At 43.0% G+C, this 19,337-nt stretch overlaps 1 protein-coding gene and 1 pseudogene across 1 annotated transcript in view; both read left to right on the top strand.

The window, feature by feature from the left end:
* The window catches only part of FERMT1 (FERM domain containing kindlin 1), a 43,507-nt gene that overhangs the window by 11,067 nt on the left and 13,103 nt on the right, over positions 1–19,337 (top strand). The window contains exons 4-11 of the mRNA XM_075527827.1: positions 1,283–1,496; positions 5,115–5,217; positions 7,547–7,654; positions 8,090–8,221; positions 10,118–10,167; positions 14,831–14,955; positions 17,328–17,434; positions 18,945–19,166. Of these exons, the coding sequence (XP_075383942.1) occupies positions 1,283–1,496; positions 5,115–5,217; positions 7,547–7,654; positions 8,090–8,221; positions 10,118–10,167; positions 14,831–14,955; positions 17,328–17,434; positions 18,945–19,166 (1,061 nt within the window). The remainder of the gene's footprint in view (positions 1–1,282; positions 1,497–5,114; positions 5,218–7,546; positions 7,655–8,089; positions 8,222–10,117; positions 10,168–14,830; positions 14,956–17,327; positions 17,435–18,944; positions 19,167–19,337) is intronic.
* LOC142422200 (hypoxanthine-guanine phosphoribosyltransferase-like) lies at positions 15,356–16,190 on the top strand (annotated as a pseudogene).

The following is a 19,337-nucleotide window of genomic DNA, read 5'->3' as shown; positions in this document are numbered from 1 at the left end:
GGGGAACAGACCATAATGATTGACCTACATCACCCCCCCCAACCAGGGGGATGAAGAGAAATGTGGGTGAAGGGAGACAGCAAAGAGTGTAAAATATGAAAATTAAATCATTTATAAATTATCGAGGGTTCATGAGGTTGGGGGTGGGAGGGAGGAGCTTATACTAAGGGCTCACATAGAAAGAAAATATTTTAGAAATGATGCTGGCAACATATATAGATATGAGCTTGATACAATTGATGTGTGGGTAGTTATAGGAGCTGTAAGAGCCCCCAATAAAATTTTGTTTTGGGGAACTGATTACAAGGATTCACATGTGCCCTCCTCCCTGAGAAATGGACGGCAGAGAAGTGGGGGAAGGGAGACTCCGGATAGGGCAAGATATGACAAAATAACAATCTATAAATTATCAAGGGCTCATGAGGGAGGGGGGAGGGGGGAGGGAGGGAAAAAAAGAGGACCTGATGCAAAGGGCTTAAGTGGAGAGAAAATGCTTTGAAAATGATTAGGGCAAAGAATGTACGGATGTGCTTTATACAATTGATGCATGTATATGTATGGATTGTGATAAGAGTTGTATGAGCCCCTAATAAAATGTAAAAAAATTGTATTAAAATTATGGATACTTAGAAAAGAGTTGTGTCACTCAGTTATACTTCTTTTTCCTGAACTCAGTTTGCATTGACTATGTAAAGGGAGGACGGATATCAATTCTGGAGCACTATGAACCCGTTCATTTCATATTAAAACAAGCGTATCTCTAGCTTGCCAGAAGCACTGAGGGCATTCTTGGATAGTGTGTTGCAATGCAAAGAAGGAAAGAAATGTTTATTTGTACTTTATTCATTTTCGAGTTGAACCATTTATAAATCACTAACTGACGGGGTTCCTAAACTTAGCAGATGTCTCTCTTTCTTTAAAGGATTTGTCTCTAACCATTGTGTGTGCATTGCCTTCTGGGAAGTCTCCATTGCTCTTGAACACTAAGATAAACAGGTGAACCTTGAATCCTTTGGAAGGAGATGGTCCCCAACAGTTGACTGGGTTGATACTTAGGTCAGAGCTACTACAGGCCTTTGAGTTCTCAAGCTTTCTGAGCGTTAAATAGGCCAGCAAGAGTTTTGCTATGTGTAACTGCTCTCCTCGCCAATTATTTTTAACAGTATAAGTATTTAAGTCCAAAATTCGTTAACAAAAGAGCAACGGCAATGTTCCTACTTGTTATACTAGAGAATTTTACCTCCTGAATCTCACCTCAGAGTGTGTTCTGTCTACCTTTCAGTGAGCCCCGGATTATACAGCAAAACCATGACTCCTACATATGACCCCATCAATGGAACGCCAGCATCATCCACCATGACTTGGTTCAGTGACAGCCCTTTGACTGAGCAAAACTGCAGCATCCTTGCATTCAGCCAACCCACTCAATCACCAGAAGCAGTTGCTGATATGTACCAGCCTCGGTCTCTGGTTGATAAAGCCAAACTAAATGCAGGGTAAGGACATGGATCCTTTGTGTCTGTCTCTGAACTGACAATAGGCAACATAGGATGCTAAGGTGGGGGGATGGGGAGGAACAAGAATAGTTAAATTTGTATGTAAGCATGCCTGAGGATCATACACTGTTAGCGAAAGTCTGCGCTGATTTTAGCACAAGAAGAGAAAATAAACGACCTTTGGTCATTTCAGTATCCCTGCAGTGGTTACAGGCCATCCCTGGTTACAGGCGTGATGCATTCCTCACTGGGTCTTTAAGAATTTATAGACCAGTTGGAACAGGTGCATAGGAGTCTGACTCACCCTTATTCTAGTGCAAAAAAAAAAAGGCTGGAAGGCTTTTCGATTATTTTAAAACTGCCCATGCAGGTGATTGTGATGAAGAATTGCTCCAAGTCAGAAGAAAGCAAGATCCATGTAAGATGGATTTTGAGTGAAACAACGATGCCTGCAGGCATAGAGCAGTGCCCTGCTTACACATGGCAGCCAACTGTGCCTCCCCACAGTCCTGTCAGCAATCCAGTCGCACATACCCGTCTCCTGAAAGGGTTCACTGTGCCTCGCCCAAGTGCCCCATTTTCCAGGGCTTCAACCCAGAACTTTTTTTCATTCTGCTTGTTGTGACAAAGCACCCACATTTTAAAAATTCAGGTCTCTTTCTGCTTTGCTTCATCAGCCTTGACAGAACTAGCTCAAGGTGGTTCAAAGACCTAGTTAAAAGGCAAGGAGGAGTTGTTCCTAAGTCAGATGTTCATAACCCAGGGACTGCTTGTGCATTTAAAATTCTGTCCCCTGGGTGGTGAAAATTATTAATACACTTGGCTGCTAATCAAAACGTTGGAAATTTGAGTCTACCCAGAGGCACCTTGGAAGGAAGGCCTAGCAATCTGTTTCTGAAAATTCAACCTCTGGACACTCGGGAGCAGTTTAATCTAACCCCCCTAGGCTCCTCATGACTTGTATCAACAAGGCAGAGAGTGTTAGTCATTGGTTTTGAAGCGTGCCAAAAATGTTCTGGTAATTCAACGAATTACTCTATGGTGAATACGGATTCTTTGCTTCTAGAGGTGTCCGGAGCATATTGTATGGGATTCCGAGTAGTTTCGATGTGTGTTGGTTGTCATGAGCCCCTGGGAGATCCAAGGTTGTCCACCTCAAGTTTTCCAAAGAGCAAGGCCTTGAGCTCTGGGTGGAGGGGTTTCAGAAAGCACCAAAACTATTTCTCAGATCACCATTTCTTTTGCTTTGCATTGCTCGCCAAATCAAGTTCAATTTGTTCATCAAATTGAACAGTTAGTTTAGCCTTTAGTTCCCTATAAGATATGCTTCCAGTAGACGTACATGTAGCTTACCGTGACCTTATTCCACAATGATGCACACCAACTGTTTCTGCCTCTGCCTTGCCTCCATGTCTTTTTTCTACTCCCGAACTCTGCTCTTCCTGCCTTCTCTACCGTTAAGCCCTTCCTTGTCCATCAAGGTCCAGATCATGTATTGTATGCTACTCATATGTCACCAGTCAAGATCAGGCTCTTCTCCATAATCTCTTCGTGCCCCAATGCCACATTATTCCTTTCTTACGAAGGTTGGTCTCCCTAGCGGTCTGTCATTTCCTTTAGGAATGGAGATTCCATCTTGAAAGGCCTAATATAATCAAAGTTGAGACATTTCCCCCCAGTGGTATTGGGTGACACTCATCTCCATCTTGTTTTGTTTGTTACTTTTAATTTCCACTCCTCAACTCCTCTAGACCTGTATTGCTTTTCTTTAATTTTAATAAATCATTTTATTGGGGGCTCTTACAGCTCTTATAACAATCCATACACCAGTTGTATCAAGCACATCTGTACATGTTTCCATCATCATTTCCAAAACATTTTCTTTCTACTTGAGCCCTTTTCCCCTCTCCCTCCCCCGCCCTTCCACCCACATGAACCCTTGATAAATTATAAATTATTTCCATATCTTACACCATCCACTGTCTCCCTTCATCCACATTTCTGTTGTTCGTCCCCGAGTGGGGCAGGGGGTGGGGTGGTGGGAGAGTACGTCTATCATTGTGATCGGTTCCCCTTTTCTCCCCCCACCTTCCCCCTATACTCATGGTATCACTACTCTCATTATTGGTCCTGAGGGGTTTATCTGTCCTGGATTCTGTGTGTCGAGAGATCTTATCTGTTCCAGAGTACATGCTCTGGTCTAGCCAGATTTGTAAGATACAACCTGGGTCATGATACTCAGGGGTGGGGGAAAGCATTAAAGAGCTAGAGGAAGGTTGTGTGTTTTGGCTGTGCTATACTGCACCCTAGCTGATCCTTGTGACCCTTCTGTGAGGGGATGTCCAGTTGTCTACAGATGGGCTTTGGATCTCTATTTCACGCCCCGCCCCTTATTCACATTGATATGATAGTTTGTTTTGGGTATTCTGATACCTGATCCTGTAAACACCTCGTGATCACACGGATTGGTGTGCTTCTATAACCCTATTGTTATATATTAATATATATATATATATATATATATATATATGGATGCCTATATTGATACGTCTATAAATGTCTTTTGCCTCCTAGTTCTTTCCTCTATTTCCTTTTACTTTCCTCCTGTCCCACTATCATATGCAACCTTCATTCAACTCTCTGTACTTCCTTTCAGCTACATTTGTGCTACATTTCAAATGTTCAATAGTCCCCTGTGGATAATGGCTACCCTATTGTACAGCACACCTATAGAATCAAGTTCTGTTGGACACTAGAAGATAGTGTTTTCATTCACTATTGTTTTCATTCACTAGAGCAAGTTCTGTTTTTCTAGAGAGTGAGACGAAGCCACCATAAAGCACAGGATCTTAAACATGTCACTAAAGTCACGGTGATTCAGTTTCCTCATCTGTAAAACTGGGATCAAAGGACTGCCTTGGACCATCAACTGGGTTGCTTTAGAGCAGTGGCTCTCAGCCTTCCTAATGCTGCAACCCTTTAATACAGTTCCTCATGTTGTGGTGACCCCCCCAACCATAACATTATTTTCATTGCTACTTCATCACTGTAATTTTGCTACTGTTATGAATCATAACAGTAAATGTCTGATGTGCAGGATGTATTTTCATTGTTACAAGTTGAACATCATTAAGCATAGTGATTAACCACAGAAACAATATGTAATTATATATTGTGAAATATTTATTCCTAATGAAAAATAAATGAAATTTTGTCTTGAAGCATGGTGTAGCCTGGGTAACATTCTTCACTCCGGGTACTCGTCTATGGGCATGTCTGCATGTGGGTAGACCTGCCTGGAGATGGATAGAGAAGCGGTGTCTCGGTTCCTAAGACCATTGGAAATAGTGTTTTCTGACCCCTGTGAAAGGGTCTTAGGTGACCCCTGTGAAAGGGTCGTTCAACCCCCAAAGGGGTAGCGACCCCCAGGTTGAGAACCGCTGCTTTAGAAACATGTGTATGAAACGCATTTTGAAGACTCAAAGGTAAAATGTCAGTGTGAGCTGTTATCAAATACTCTCCTGCACTGGGTTTCAGTTATTTTGCTGACCCTGACTTTGTCCAAGGCTCTGCGTGTGAAATTGATTGACCTTAAAAGCTCACCCTCTTGCTTTCTAGTTGGCTCGACTCCTCACGCTCCCTTATGGAGCAAGGCATCCGGGAGGATGAGCAGCTGCTGCTACGATTTAAATATTACACTTTCTTCGACTTGAATCCCAAAGTAAGATCCTTTTTGTCTTTCTTTTTCTGTTGTTGGTTTTAATGTGAGTGCATAATAATTGTAATAGAGTCATCTTGTTATCAACATCAGAATTAAATTATTTGTGTGTTATTCTATCTACCTATGCAGGGCTAGACTGATAACTGATATACTGGTCTCTTAGTTTTTAACCTTTGGGATCCTGGTGAGCATAGTAAGCTACCTCAACCTAGCAAGAATCTCTAGGAATCTTTTAAGAAGCTCTTCATGTCAGCAGGGAATACATCTCACCTCTCATTCTCAGGAATCAAGGAACAAATGAAGAGCAGCTCACAGAGCTGGAGTCTTTAACACGTGTTGTTCTCATAGACAAATCACGACCACATGGCCCATCACAGTGCTTACGGGACTTCTCTGCAGTTCAACCCAGAGTGTGACTCGGGGTTACCGCTTCTGAAAGTTAACATTTACCCCAACCCACACTCACGATTACCGCCAGGGAGGTTAATTCACCCCTGGTGGAAGAGCCCAGGTAGGGTCATGGGTATGAGCTGAGCTGCTGACCTCAAGGTCGGTGATCCAAAATAACCAATTGCTTACGCTGAGGTAGTCGATGGACTTTGGGCCTCTGCTCAAGCCCTGCCTCAATGCAAAGAAACACCTTTTTCTAACAACCTGGCATTCTGTGATGCTCACCCTCCCAGCATGATCGCTGAAGACAAAATGGGTGCATGAGCAAATGTGGTGAAGAAAGCTGATGGCCCGGCTATCAAAGATATAGCATCTGGGGTCTTAAAGGACTGAAGTTAAATAAGTAGCCACCTAGGAGAGAAGCAACAAGTCCACATGGAAGAAGCACACCAGCCTTTGTAATCATGAGGTGTCAACCGGATCAGGTAGCAGACACCAGAAGATCCAAAACAAGCAAACAACTAAAACCCCATATTGTTGAGAATGAGGGGAGTTGGAGCAGAGACCCAAAACCCATCTGTAGACAATGGGACATCCCCTCACAGAAAGATCACCAAGAAGGGATGAGTCAATGAGGACACAGTATAGCATTGAGGAAACACACACTATTCCTCTGGTTTCTTGAGGCTTCCTCACCTCCCACTATCCCGACTCCAGTCCTGCCTTTCGCTGTGGGCTAGACCAGAGCATGTACACAGGTACAGCTAAGAGATAAGAGCTCATGACACACGGGATCCAGGAACAAGAATGGAAGTAGTGATACCAGAAGAGTAGGGGGAAGACAGGGAGAGGAGGGGAGGAAGGAGCAATGGATCACACTGATGGACACATAACCACACACACACACACACACACACACACACACACACCTTAGGGCAGTGGTTCTCAACCTTCCTAATGCCGTGACCCTTTAATACAGTTCCTCATGTTGTGGTGAACCCCCAACCATACATTATTTTTGTTGTTACTTCATAACTGAAATTTTGCTACTGTTATGAATCAGGCGACCCATGTGAAAGGGTCATTTGACCCCCAAAGGGGTCGCAACCCACAGGTTGAGAACCACTGCCTTAGGGGAAAGAAAGCTGATAGTGTCCAGCTATCAATGATATCGCTTCTGGGGTATTAAAGGCTTGAGGTTAAACAAGTGACCATCTTGCAGAGGAGTAACAAGTCCACATGGAAGAAGCACACCAGCCTTTGCAATCATGAGGTGTCCACGGGATCAGGTAGCAGACAGCAGAATATCCAAAACAAGCAAGCAAATAAAACCCCACATTGTTGAAAATGAGGGGAGTCAGAGCAGAGACCCAAAGCCCATCTGTAGACAATGGGATATCCCCTCACAGAAGGATCACCAAGAAGGGATGAATCATCCAGGGAACAGTATAGCAGAAACGGTGGGGGAAGGGAGGCAGAGGTCAGTGTAAGATATGAAAATAATAATAATCTACAATTTATCAAGGGGTCTTAAAGGAGGGGAAAAGGAGGAGCAGATACTAAGGGCTCAACTAGAAAGTAAATGTTTAGAAAATAATAATAGCAACATACGTACAAATATGCTTGATACGATTGATTTATGGATTCTTATAAGAACTGGAAGAACCCCCAATAAAATGATCTTTTAATAATATAATATATATTTAATAACTACATTATTATTATATATAAATATATTTAATAAAATAAAATATTTGGCGGGGGAGAAGAGTTTTGAATTGAAACCATATTGTAGTGGGGAGACAAGTGTTGCTTGAACCAAAGTTAATTGAACTAAAGCTTATTGTCTCTGATGAATGGGGAGGCCCTCGGTTCTCTCAGGCTCTCCGTGTAGTGGAATGTCAACATCGCATCCAACACACACTGTTTCCTTCTCTAGTACGATGCTGTCCGAATAAACCAACTCTATGAACAAGCCAGGTGGGCCATTCTCTTAGAAGAAATTGACTGCACAGAGGAAGAAATGTTGATCTTCGCAGCATTACAGGTATGAAATGCCGGAGCCATTTGTCTGACAGGAGGCAAAGGAAGTCTATTCTGGTACAAGTTTGGGGGTGGGTTTTTTTCCATACTATCCTGACAAAAATGGTGACAAAGAGGGCAGCAAACTTCCATTGGCAATGCTCCTCCTAGTCCACAAGTGCATGTGGTGTAAGCCCTCGCCATCCCGATCTCTTCCTCACAACAAACACACGTGGCGTGGGGACGGGAGGAATCACGTTTCCACGGGACTGATCATAGTCAAAAGCCCTCGAATCCTTTGGACTTCAGGAAATAGAAAGCTTCCAGTACAAAGATGATTGCAGTGAGAATGTCATTTTCCATGCGCTTGTCAGGAGGTGCTCCGTCTGCGCAGAGGAGGAAATGGCTCCGGGGTCCCTTTGTATCTCTCACATCTCTACAATTTGTGTTTTCATTTTAGTATCACATTTGCAAACTGTCATTGTCAGCCAACTTCCAGGATCTTACAAATGAGTCTGAGGTTGATGAAGTCGAAGCAGCGCTCTCTAATTTGGAAGTTACCCTTGAAGGTGGAAAAACAGATAACACGTTGGTATGGACTTCTCAAGAACTCCAGATTGGGTGGCCTTATTGAGATTGGTTGGAAAATATAGATGAACTTTTCTTTCTTTGTTGGCTTAAAAATGGGACAATATTTGGTTTGATTTGGGGGAAAATATCTTCACTTTATCTTACCCCTAACATAGCTTATATCTAAGAAGAGCTGATGAAATTTCCTTCACTTAGCTCTGTAAGGAACTAGAAAGCCAAACCCAGCCAGTTGGCATCAAGTCATGTTCCACTCATGGTGAAGTGTCCCCAAGTATGTTAGCCTCAAACTCAAACCAGTATTTTAGCAATGGGTCAACAGATCCGGGTGGGTGTTTCTGTTTGAAGCCCATTAACCTTTGCTCCACCCACGGATGCAAGCCATTTTTTCCCAACAGTTTTATTGGCAAATAATTTACATATCATACAACTCAATCATTCCACTGTTCAATCATATCAAGGAAAATTGTACAATCATAACCAAATCCATTTCAGAACATCCCCCCACCCATGGTAGAAGACATTTTTATTTACCATTAATGACAACACTTTTGTACTGTATGCCTTCCTAGGGATAAGCTGACCTGGTATAAAGGATAAGACAGTTGAGGGCTCTTTACTAGTGTGGGAAACAGAGTGAGTGCCTTAGATAAGTCTAGAAAAAAATCATTCTGTCCATTGCATGGGGAGAATAGAGTGTATTAAACAATTTTTTTTAAGCTTTGCTGATATGAAGTCTTAGCACCTATTTGCCTTGCAACTCCACTGGTCTAGGTAGAAGTGAGGTTCTTTGGCACATGCCCTTGTTAAAATCTCCTGAATCCTTTTAACTTCAGGAAATAAAAGACTTTTAGAAAAACATAAAGAAATAAAACTGTTTTATCGCTCCTTGTTCCTTATCCAGGAAATATGGTGGAATGCCAGCTTTGTCATCTGAAGGCGCCTCCTGTTTGATGCATTCATTGGGCGCCCCCCTTTTGTTTGACTCTTACAGTGCAGTCACCCTGAGCCAAAGCGGGAGGCCCATTGAACCTGGACCTAAGCAGTAATACTAGATAAGAATGAGTCACTGTATTCATATGCATTTAATGAGTCACTATATTCATATGCATTTAATGTGTGTTCGCTTATCATTAAGTGCCTTAAAATAGGAAGTAATATTACATAAAATCAGATACTCAATACAAACACAAAGCCAAGATAGAGAACGTGTCTCACATTGATAGCAGGCATGAGCCCCATCATAATAATGCTTCTTACAATAAATGAAACTCCCCCTACGCTCCCTTGGATATTTTTTATATGACAATAAACAATAGGCTATTCAGTTTGAAAATAGGCCCCAACCTACAGTACAAAATGAACTTTGGGTCAAGTTCCTTTGAGTGCTTCATCAGTGAACTAGATGTAGCTGGAGTTACACACCCTCATGTAAATACTATAAAATCTTTTATCTTTCAAAAGAGTTCTTGTTAACTGAAATTTTTAACGTGAATGGTATGTACAGGGAGTTCTTCGTCAATTTCCTTGTCTTTTTTTCTTCATTTTTTAATGATATGTGACTATGAGTCAGAATTGACTCAAAAACAGTAGGTACAACTGGTGCAACATAACAATTTAGTGCTCAATGGTTACCTAGTCAAACAACAGGACTGAGTCAGTCACCCCAAGGCCCCTTTCATGTGACTCATTCCATTCCCCGCCCTTCCTTATTCCCCTTGAAATGTGACTAGTGTTACAGAGGGACTGAATTTTTTTTTGCATTTTACTTAACTTTAACCTATTTGAATTGAAATAACCACATTTGGTGAATAGCTAATTGTTTTGGACGGTGCACGTATGGTGTATCAATGCTACCTGTGAAATGACTGCATATGAACTATTGTCTGTTTTTCCTTAGGAGGACATTACTGATATCCCTAAACTAGCAGATAATCTCAAGTTATTTAGGTGAGTAACCTTAAAGCCAGGGGAAGGGGCAACTCTTAACAAAGTCTTGCAAGTAGAGATGCTGGGAGCTTAAATCGCCCATCTTTTCAGACAGGTTCAAGGTTCGATGGGGAGAACATCGTAGAGTTTGGCATCCCTCAGGTTGGCTGAATGCTAGCACCATGGCACACACCAGCTGGGTGACCTTGAGCAATGTCTTTACATGTCTGAGCCTTAATTTTCTGGTCTGCAAAATGGGGATATGCTTCCGCTTGGGTTCCCTTGGCAGGATTAAGTAAGGTCATGAACATAAGGCATTTAACACAGTGCTCAAGAAATACGGGATATCAGTGTGGATTCCATTGGCAGTGAGGAACGTGGGCCCATCCTGGCCTTCCTGTGAAGGACTACCTCAGAAATTTAAGATTCTGACACCCCTGGAGACCTTTTTACTGTTTAAAACCCAGTCAAATCTAGGACTTTGATCCTGGGTAAAGGCTGTCATTTTATCTACTTCAGTTTCTGATAAACCTGCTGGTGACCTCGAGTTGATAGGAAACACTTTAGAAAAGCAGCGCCATTTTTGTTCCCATGGAAATAAGGCCGTTTACATTTATGATGGCGCCCGGGTGGGTTAGGTTAAAAGGCATAAGGTTGCTTTGAAGTTCTCTCCGTTACTTTCAAACCTTTTATGGTTTGTTGACTCTCCTTTAACAAACCGACATTTCACTCAGGTCAGTTCGGCTTCAAAAGAAACCAGGGCTTAAAAAAAAAGACAGACAGACACCAGGATTGCTTTTTGATAAGATAGGATACGAAGAATGACTTGGAATGAATAAGCGGCCGTAGATGCAGTATAAATTGGAAACAAGCTCCCCACCTCAGCAATAGTTATCATTGAGTTTCTGCAGTTTTTGTTTTTGATATGATCACAGGAGGTGGTCTCAAATAATAGAATCATAAATTAGCTTCTGTGACACAAATAATCACCATCGGTATTAGTCCTATTGTTAGTGTCAACACTGTAGAAGGTAACTATTGGAATCCATAAATATGTACTTCCAAAGAATTTATAATTGTTCTATAAAGAAATTGGGCTGTCACATTATCCACATGCAAATCCAGCACTTCAAAAACCAAGCTATAGCAACTCCCTTCCCTAGAGATGCCTCAGATGAAGGAGATGAGATCTGGAGTCAGTCTCGACCTACACATCAACCACGCTGCGCAGAACTCTCATCGTGGCCTTGGGCGTGAGTGGTAGAAGCATACTCACAAAGGTATCCTTGTAATGTGGCCACGGAACATGTCCAGTGATGCACAATACGAGTCCAGGAAGGAAGGAAAACAAAGAGGGAAGGAGAGTGGGAAGGTGGGAAAAGGGAAGGAGAATGGAGTTTTATTCGCTGTGTGGCCTTTACCAAGCCCTTCCTTTCCCTGAGCCTCTTTTCTTTATCAGTACAGGACTGGACTAATTCCTGGATTTCCAGGGTTCCTTGTTTGCTTTTCTGCTTCAACAATAAGGTTCTTTCAGGTTCTAGCAATCCCTAATCTCGCTATAACTACATGGGCATGCTGGCGAAAAGAAAAATAAGAGAATTGCAAATAAAAAGTCAAGCCTGATGTAAGACTGGGAAATCCCACCTTGCAGGAAATAAAGAGGAAACATCACTCTACCAATGAAACCTCAGCAGGGTTTGCGGCGTCGGCGAGTGGTTCCACCCGTAGGGGAAGGGATAGGAGATAAACTCTGGGACAATAAAGGAACAGCCAGAGCTGCATTCTGTATCAGATGGAGGGGCATTGTTGGGGTTCCAATGTAGCCAGGAGTAGAAAAACTCATCAACTGGAGCAAACTCTTCCTCGCATTGGATTCTTTGTAAGGAATTAAAAAGCCCCTCCAAAGAATCAGGACTCAGGCATGTTCCCCAATCAGGTGTGAGTCTGAATGTGTCCTATTCAAAGCCCTCACCGAAAAATAAGACTGACACTCATCTAGGAACTCAGCCCTATGACATCCTAGCAAAGGCAGTTGCAGAACACTCAGAGGGAGCGACTAGTCTGCGTGGGCCACCAACACGAACCACTCCTTCTTGTTTGCTTGCTTGCTTGATGATTATTACTTTTTTTCCCTTGGGGGCTCATACAACTCTTATCACAATCCATGCATCCATCCATTCTGTCAAGAAATTTTGTACATTTGTTGCCAGCATCATTCTCAAAACATTTGCTATCTACTTGAGCCCCTGGTATCAGCTCTTTATTTTTTTTCCCCTCTCTCCACACCGTCCCCTCCTCACAAACCTTCGATAATTTATAAATCATTATTATTATTTTCTGATGTCTTACACTTTTCGATGACTCCCTTCACCCACTTTTCTGTTGTCCATCCCCCAGGGAAGGGGTTATATTTAGAACATTGTGATCGGTCCCCCACCACTCATCCTCTACAAAAATGAGTTCCCAATTAAAGGACTCACCACAGGAGCTAATGAAACACCATAAAATAGTGACAATTAAGCCACAAATAAGAGGATTTGCAGTTTCAATCATTTTAGGGACTAAGACACTCTGAAGGAGCCTTGGTGGCATAGAGATTTACACAGTGGGATGCTTACTACAAGGTCAGCAGTTTGAAACCACCAGCCGCTCTGGGTGAGAAAGGTGAGGCTATCTACTCAAGGAAAGATTTAGAGTCTCAACTAATGGGGCAGTTCTCCTGTGTCCTACTGGGTCCCTGTGAGTCAGAATCAACTTAATGGCAGTAAGTGTAGTTTGGTTTGAGAACAATCTGAAGGAACCATGAAACAAATATGCTTAAAATTATTAAGTAAATTTAAAAAGTAGATATTATAATAAAAGAAAACAGTAGTATCAAAAAGAATTCCAAGAAGCAAAAAACATAGTGGTAGCAATGGAAAATCCAATAGCACCTCCAACCTGCCGTTAAAAGGCACAGCTGAGATCACAAGAAGGTAGACATGGAAAATAGGTGGTGCATAGGTTTTAAAGGTCCAACACATGTCTACTAGGAGTTTCAGAAGAAGGAATGGAAGCAAGTGCATTGAGAATGCTTAAGAATTTTCCATCATATCGAAAGACAAAATCCCCACGGAATCACAAATCCCAAGTGTATAACAAATCACATGAATGAGGGTTTTGATCAAGCCAACTCTTACCAAGATATTAAAAAGCAGCTACACTGCAGAACAGCTACAATTAGGCAGGCAGCAGGCATTTCTCTAGCAACAAACCCGGGCTGGAATCGATCTTCAAAAAGCTACACAAGATAACAGTTTCTCTGGCATTTAATGCTCTACCAAACTACCTTTCAAAATCAATTCTACTAGTCGATTCGATATTTGATTATAAACATAGTGACTGATGCAAAAAATCTGTAAAGAGTACCTGCTATTCCTTTGGAGTGGATAACAAGGATTCCACAGCATTATATAGAGAGGTCACGCATAACGTTTATGCATGTCAGCGTTTCTAGAAGTCCACTCCTTTGGCCTGTGGAACCTGAGCCAGCCCCAAAGGCCAACATTTCCCCACTACCTGCTTTCTCTTGACACCCTGAACTTCTCTAACCCACGTACAAAAGTTTGCTATCCTCACTGTTGGATATCTTCTCCCACCTCCACCCCACGTCCAACAATCCTGAATTTTTTAAATAGTATGGTCTACCTCGAATAGCTGTAGGTTTCCGTGGTTTCCATTGTACGCTGTACTTTCTGGATGGTTTGTCCACTTTTATGTTTGGTAGCTAACGCAGTTCGTCTCCACAGCTTTTTCAGATCCCCAAAGTGTGATGGAATTCCAAAAATCATTGGCTGGGGTGTTTTCCACATCCTCTTCCAGTAGCTATGGGATCGATTCCACCTCATGACCACCCTCCGTGTCAGAGCAGGACTGCTCCAGAGGGTTTTGCAGGGGTGGGTTTTTCCAAAGTAAATGGCCAAGTCTTTCTCCCAAGTGCCTCTCAGGAAGCCTGAGCCTCCACCCTTGAGGTTCACAGTCCTGCACACTAACTGCTTGTACCACCCAAGGACCCGTGTCCACAATAGTTTGCCGAACACTTAGCAATGCACTGCAGACCTGGTGGTGCACCACGTTACACATTAGCCTGCTGACCACAAGGTCAGCAATTTGAATCCATCAGCCACTCCATGTGAGAGAGATGTGACGTTCTCCTCCCATAAACAGTTGTTGTCTCGGAAATCACCAGGGTCATTTTTCCCTGTCCTATAGTGTCCGGTGAGTCAAAGTCCACTCAATGGCATTGAGTTGAGTGAGTCATCAATGCACTGAGCTACATAGCTTACATGGACTGTCTCATTTACTTCTCATAAAAGCTCTGTGAATTACAGACGATTGCTATCTGTGACAGAGAGGCACTAAGAGCCACCCAGACAGCCAGGATAGCTCAGTCATCCATCTGATAGGCAGTAGAGCCAGGATGGGACCCAAGTGATCTAACTTCTGAGCTCGTGGATGAACCTGTCCAATCAAACCATATTTCTGATTTCTAGAAATGAGTTAGTAACTTGAAATTTTTCTTTAAAAAAAGAGTATGTTGTTTACAAGGATCTATGGAGAACCTTGATTGGTTTGAAATCTGTAATGTGTTCGATATTTTTAGATGGCTGTTTAAATGCTTACCATATCTTATCTTCATTTTCAGGCCCAAGAAGCTCATGTTAAAAGCTTTCAAGCAATATTGGTTTGTCTTTAAAGACACATATATCACCTACTTTAAAAACAAGGAACTTGAACAAGGAGAGCCGGTGGAAAAACTAAATCTTAGAGGTAAGAGTGGCTAATGGCCACTTGTCATGACTCAGCAAGAAGGTGAGCGGCAAGGCTCCTGCAAGGAAGGTTTGCTTCTAGAGGGGGTCTACAAAGCACTGGTGCGGGACGGCAGCCTGCATCTACCGCTCCCCCTGGAACATGAGCCTTAGACTGTGATGGAGGAAGTGTGGTAGTTTTTGCATTCTGCTGTCCCTTCCTTCTTTCCTATTGTACCCTGATTCTATGGAACATTAATAGCTGGCACTGTAATATCCCGAAAAGCTTTTTGAACCGAGAAACAGATTTAATTCAATGCAACTTTAATGTGTATCCTAATTTCTGAAAGGGACTATGAGGATATTGGCAACTCTGTATTGATAGAAATATCTTGTTAACCAGTACACTCAATTCCCTTGGCATGGTGGCAATCAGAGAATTCCTGCTGCTTTATTTTCAAGTTTACATTTATATGAGTGGCTATAAGTAAGGTTAGGTGCCCTAGTGATCAAGTGGTTACACATTGAACTGCTAACTGCAAAGTCAGTAGTTCAAAACCGTCACCTGCTCTTTGAGAAAAAGATGAGGCTTTCTAGTCTCATAAAGAGTTACTGTCTCACTCTTCTGCCCGACCTCAGTCTGTGCTCCGGCCGCCTTCACTATGGCGACCATAGACCCAGCATTGTGATCAGTGATGATGACCCAGGCTATGACCTAGATTTATTTTGTATCCCTAGTCATTATGTGGAGGATTTGGAAAAGGTGTTTATTCCTCGTGGACTAATTATGGACAGGACTGAATGGCTTGCTCGAGATGTGATGAAGAAGATGGAAGGCCATTCCATCGTGGCCCTCTGCATGCTCAAGGGGGGCTAGAAATACTTTGTTGACCTGCTGGATTACATCAAAGCACTGAACAGAAATAGTGATATATCCATTCCTATGACTGTACATTTTATCAGACTGAAGAGCTACTGTAAAGACTAGTCAACCAGGGACATAAAAGTAATTGGTGGAGATGACCTCTCAACTTTGACTGGGAAAAATGTCTTGATTGTTGAGGATATCATCGAAACTGGCAAAACCATGCAAACCCTGCTCTCCCTGGTCAAGCAGCATGACCCAAAGATGGTCAAGGTTGCCAGCTTGCTGGAGAAAAGGACTCCTCAAAGTGTTGGCTATAGACCAGACTGTGTTGGCTTTGACATTCCAGACAAGTTGTGGTAGGATATGCCCTGGACTTCAATCACATCTGAGTCACCAGCGAAACTAGAAAAGCAAATTACAAAGCCTAAATGGATTTGATGAGCTGTGCACTTGAGTGCTGCCCGGTCGGGCGCCACCCCACCCCCACCACCCCCAGCGCCACCCCCAGTGCAAATGATCTTCCAGGCCCACACTACCTGCTTACTTAGTAGAGCTCCCTGCACGTCCCTTCTCAGAGCCTGCTTGGGCCTGGCCCTGAGGGAACTTTTTATTTGCAATATGAGCCGGTAAGCACTCATTTCTCTTTGGGGTTGGCTTATTGTGTGACTTGCAAGAGTCTCTGAAACCATACCACTGAGGGATGAAACAAATGTTTCTGTCCCCGTCAGAAACATTGAAGAGAGAAGATATATTAGTTTTTTCATTGGTATTTTACTTTTTAATTAAAAACAGCCCAGACGTGATTGATTTATGGTCCTCAGACCACTGGGTGTTTGGGGGAGGTAAGAGGCAGCCAGCTTGCATATCGTTGACAGACCCGGGGCCACTCTGTTGTAGCCAGGCTCTGTGGAGGCCCCGGGTGACTTTTAGAAGTATGTCAGTGGGAGTGACTGTGTTGTGACCACTTGTCCCACTTGTCCAACAGTTGCTTTTAAATAGAAATAAAAACATCTCAGAAACCCACGGGGCAGTTCGCCCCCGTCCGACAGGGTCACTGTGAGGCAGAGTGGACTCAAAGGCAGGAAGGTTGGTTTGTGGTTCTGAGTAAGGTTAGCCAATACCTACCTTAAAAATGCATTCAAGGAAACAATTTTCTCTTACCCATGTTAGTTGCTTCTAAACCAAACGCCTCATTACTCTGGAGTCAATTCTCACGCACAGCCCCCCTACAGGCTGTGTTCTTTCTGGAATCAAGCGGACACATTTTCCTCCTGTGGATTTGAACCTCCAATGTTTTGGTTAGCAGTTGAGCACTTAACCACTGCAGCACCAGCGCTTCATACAGTGTCGTATAAGCCTGATTGCGTTGTTCATTGACTGATGTTATCAACTCGTCCCTCCATTTTTTCAGAAAAGAACCAACCCGCGGCGCTTGTGTCCAGTGTCCTTATTCTGGATGCCCATCCGTTTGTTGTATTATAACAAACTTGCCAGACCTCACTCCTGTCCCTGCTTCCATCATTCAGGCAGTGAAGTTGTGCCAGACGTAAATGTCGCCGGCAGGAAGTTTGGAATCAAGTTGCTAATCCCTGTTGCTGACGGCATGAACGAAGTGTATCTGAAATGTGACCACGTAAGTAACACCACAGTCGCGAGTCACTTTATCCTTTCCTAAGCACAAGGGTCAAACACATACAGTCTTTTCTCAAGTCAGAGTACTCTTGTATCTGTCAACTACTGCTCTGTAACAAACAACCACAAAAGTAACAGTGAAATAGAATAATAAACATTGGTTTCTGAAGCATCTGCCGATGAATGGGGGCTGAATGATTCAAACTCTGAATCACACTTTCTACATTTGTGTGTCAGTTGACAAACACACCCCACCACACACACACACACACACACAAGATGCATATTTGTAAATGCTGCTATACCAATTTTTTTTAACACGTTGCTGCAGTGTCAGCTACAAGAGGCCTAGTGGCATATGGCTATGTGTTGGGCTGCTAATTGCAAGGTCAGCAGTTCAAAACCACTGGCCACTCCTTGGAAGAAGGACGGGCTTTCTACTCCTATAAAGAGTTGCAGTCTTGGAAACTCGCAGGGGCAGTCTCCTCCTGTCTTATAAGGTCGCTCTGAGTCAGCATGGCCTCAATGGCAGTGAGTCTACTTGTTTTGTTTTCAGCTGTGTCAGCTGAGCAAATGTGCTTCGAGACATAACTTTGATGAGGCTTTGGGCCCATGTCTGTGCCATGTGTACTTATTCTAGCTTTCAAGCTGCGTCAAGAAAGCTCAACTCATAACAATGGCAGACATGCAACAGGGCAACTGGAAACCTACAAAGCCTCCTGAGACTTCAGCCTGAAATTATCACTGTCAAGTCCACGACGGGCCATTGACCAAAGAGAGTCACATGACTGAGCTCAAACTCAAGGGGTGGGGCATTCTACGTTGACTCTAGTGGGAAGGAATGTCAAATTAGGGGGCAAAGAGCATAGGAAGGTGAAGACAGAGGCCAATGATTTAATGTGGTGAAGACTGAGGCCAATAATTCCATGTGGCATAGCTACTGCCGCTTTGAAGAATTCAACTCATCGAAGAATTCCTCTCTGCAGCCACTCGATTACAATCCCTGAGATCCAAAAGAAACAAAGACCTTAGAGAACACTAGAAACCACCACTGAATGGCTCAGATTCCCATCAGTAGCCCTGACTCCTACCTAGGCATTCAAATCTTTACTATGGATGTGCCAGCAATAGGAATACCATGGGATATCAGTTAATGATTTCTTCTGCCAAGTGAAAAATAGAAATATGTATCAAGGGAGACTCTCGTGTAGTTTGTGTTCTTTCCTGCTTGTGCTCCATGATATTATTTTGTGCTCTTGGTTCATCATTAAGACAACATAGCCCTTCACTAGCCCTTTTACATCTAGAAACTCAATACAGGGCTCAAAAACTGTTGCTGGATGTTGAATTGGGTGACTGACACCAAGATTGGGTATGCACATCTTTTCTTGTGGAAAGATGGAAGGTAATGACTTTGTGTTAAGATGGAGACCACGCCCAAGGTATGCTCTGTTCTCAGCAGTTGGCTTTGCCCTTGAACTTGCTTCTCTGTCTTCTCATGCTTGCTGCAGGAGAATCAGTATGCCCGTTGGATGGCTGCTTGCATCTTGGCATCAAAGGGAAAAACCATGGCAGACAGCTCCTACCAGCCTGAGGTCCTCAGCATCCTTTCATTCCTGAGAATGAAAAACCGGAGCTCAGCTTCTCTGGTAGCTTCCAGTGTTGAGAACATGGACATGAACCCAGAATGTTTTGTGTCTCCTCGATGTGCAAAAAAACACAAGTCTAAACAGGTACCCCATCTTCAGGTACCCCATCTTCTTAGGGTGATTGTTTGCAATGAATGTTTTGTGCTCTGAAAAAAAGTGAGGACTCCCATTTGATTGGGGAAATCATCTTGAAAAATCAGGTACTGCGGACATTTTAAGATGGACTGGACATGAGATGATAATTAAGAAATGATT

This window comes from Tenrec ecaudatus, chromosome 12, assembly GCF_050624435.1.
Source record: "Tenrec ecaudatus isolate mTenEca1 chromosome 12, mTenEca1.hap1, whole genome shotgun sequence".
In the NCBI taxonomy this organism is placed as follows: Eukaryota; Metazoa; Chordata; class Mammalia; order Afrosoricida; family Tenrecidae; genus Tenrec; species Tenrec ecaudatus.
This window is presented reverse-complemented; position numbering and strand designations above follow the sequence as displayed.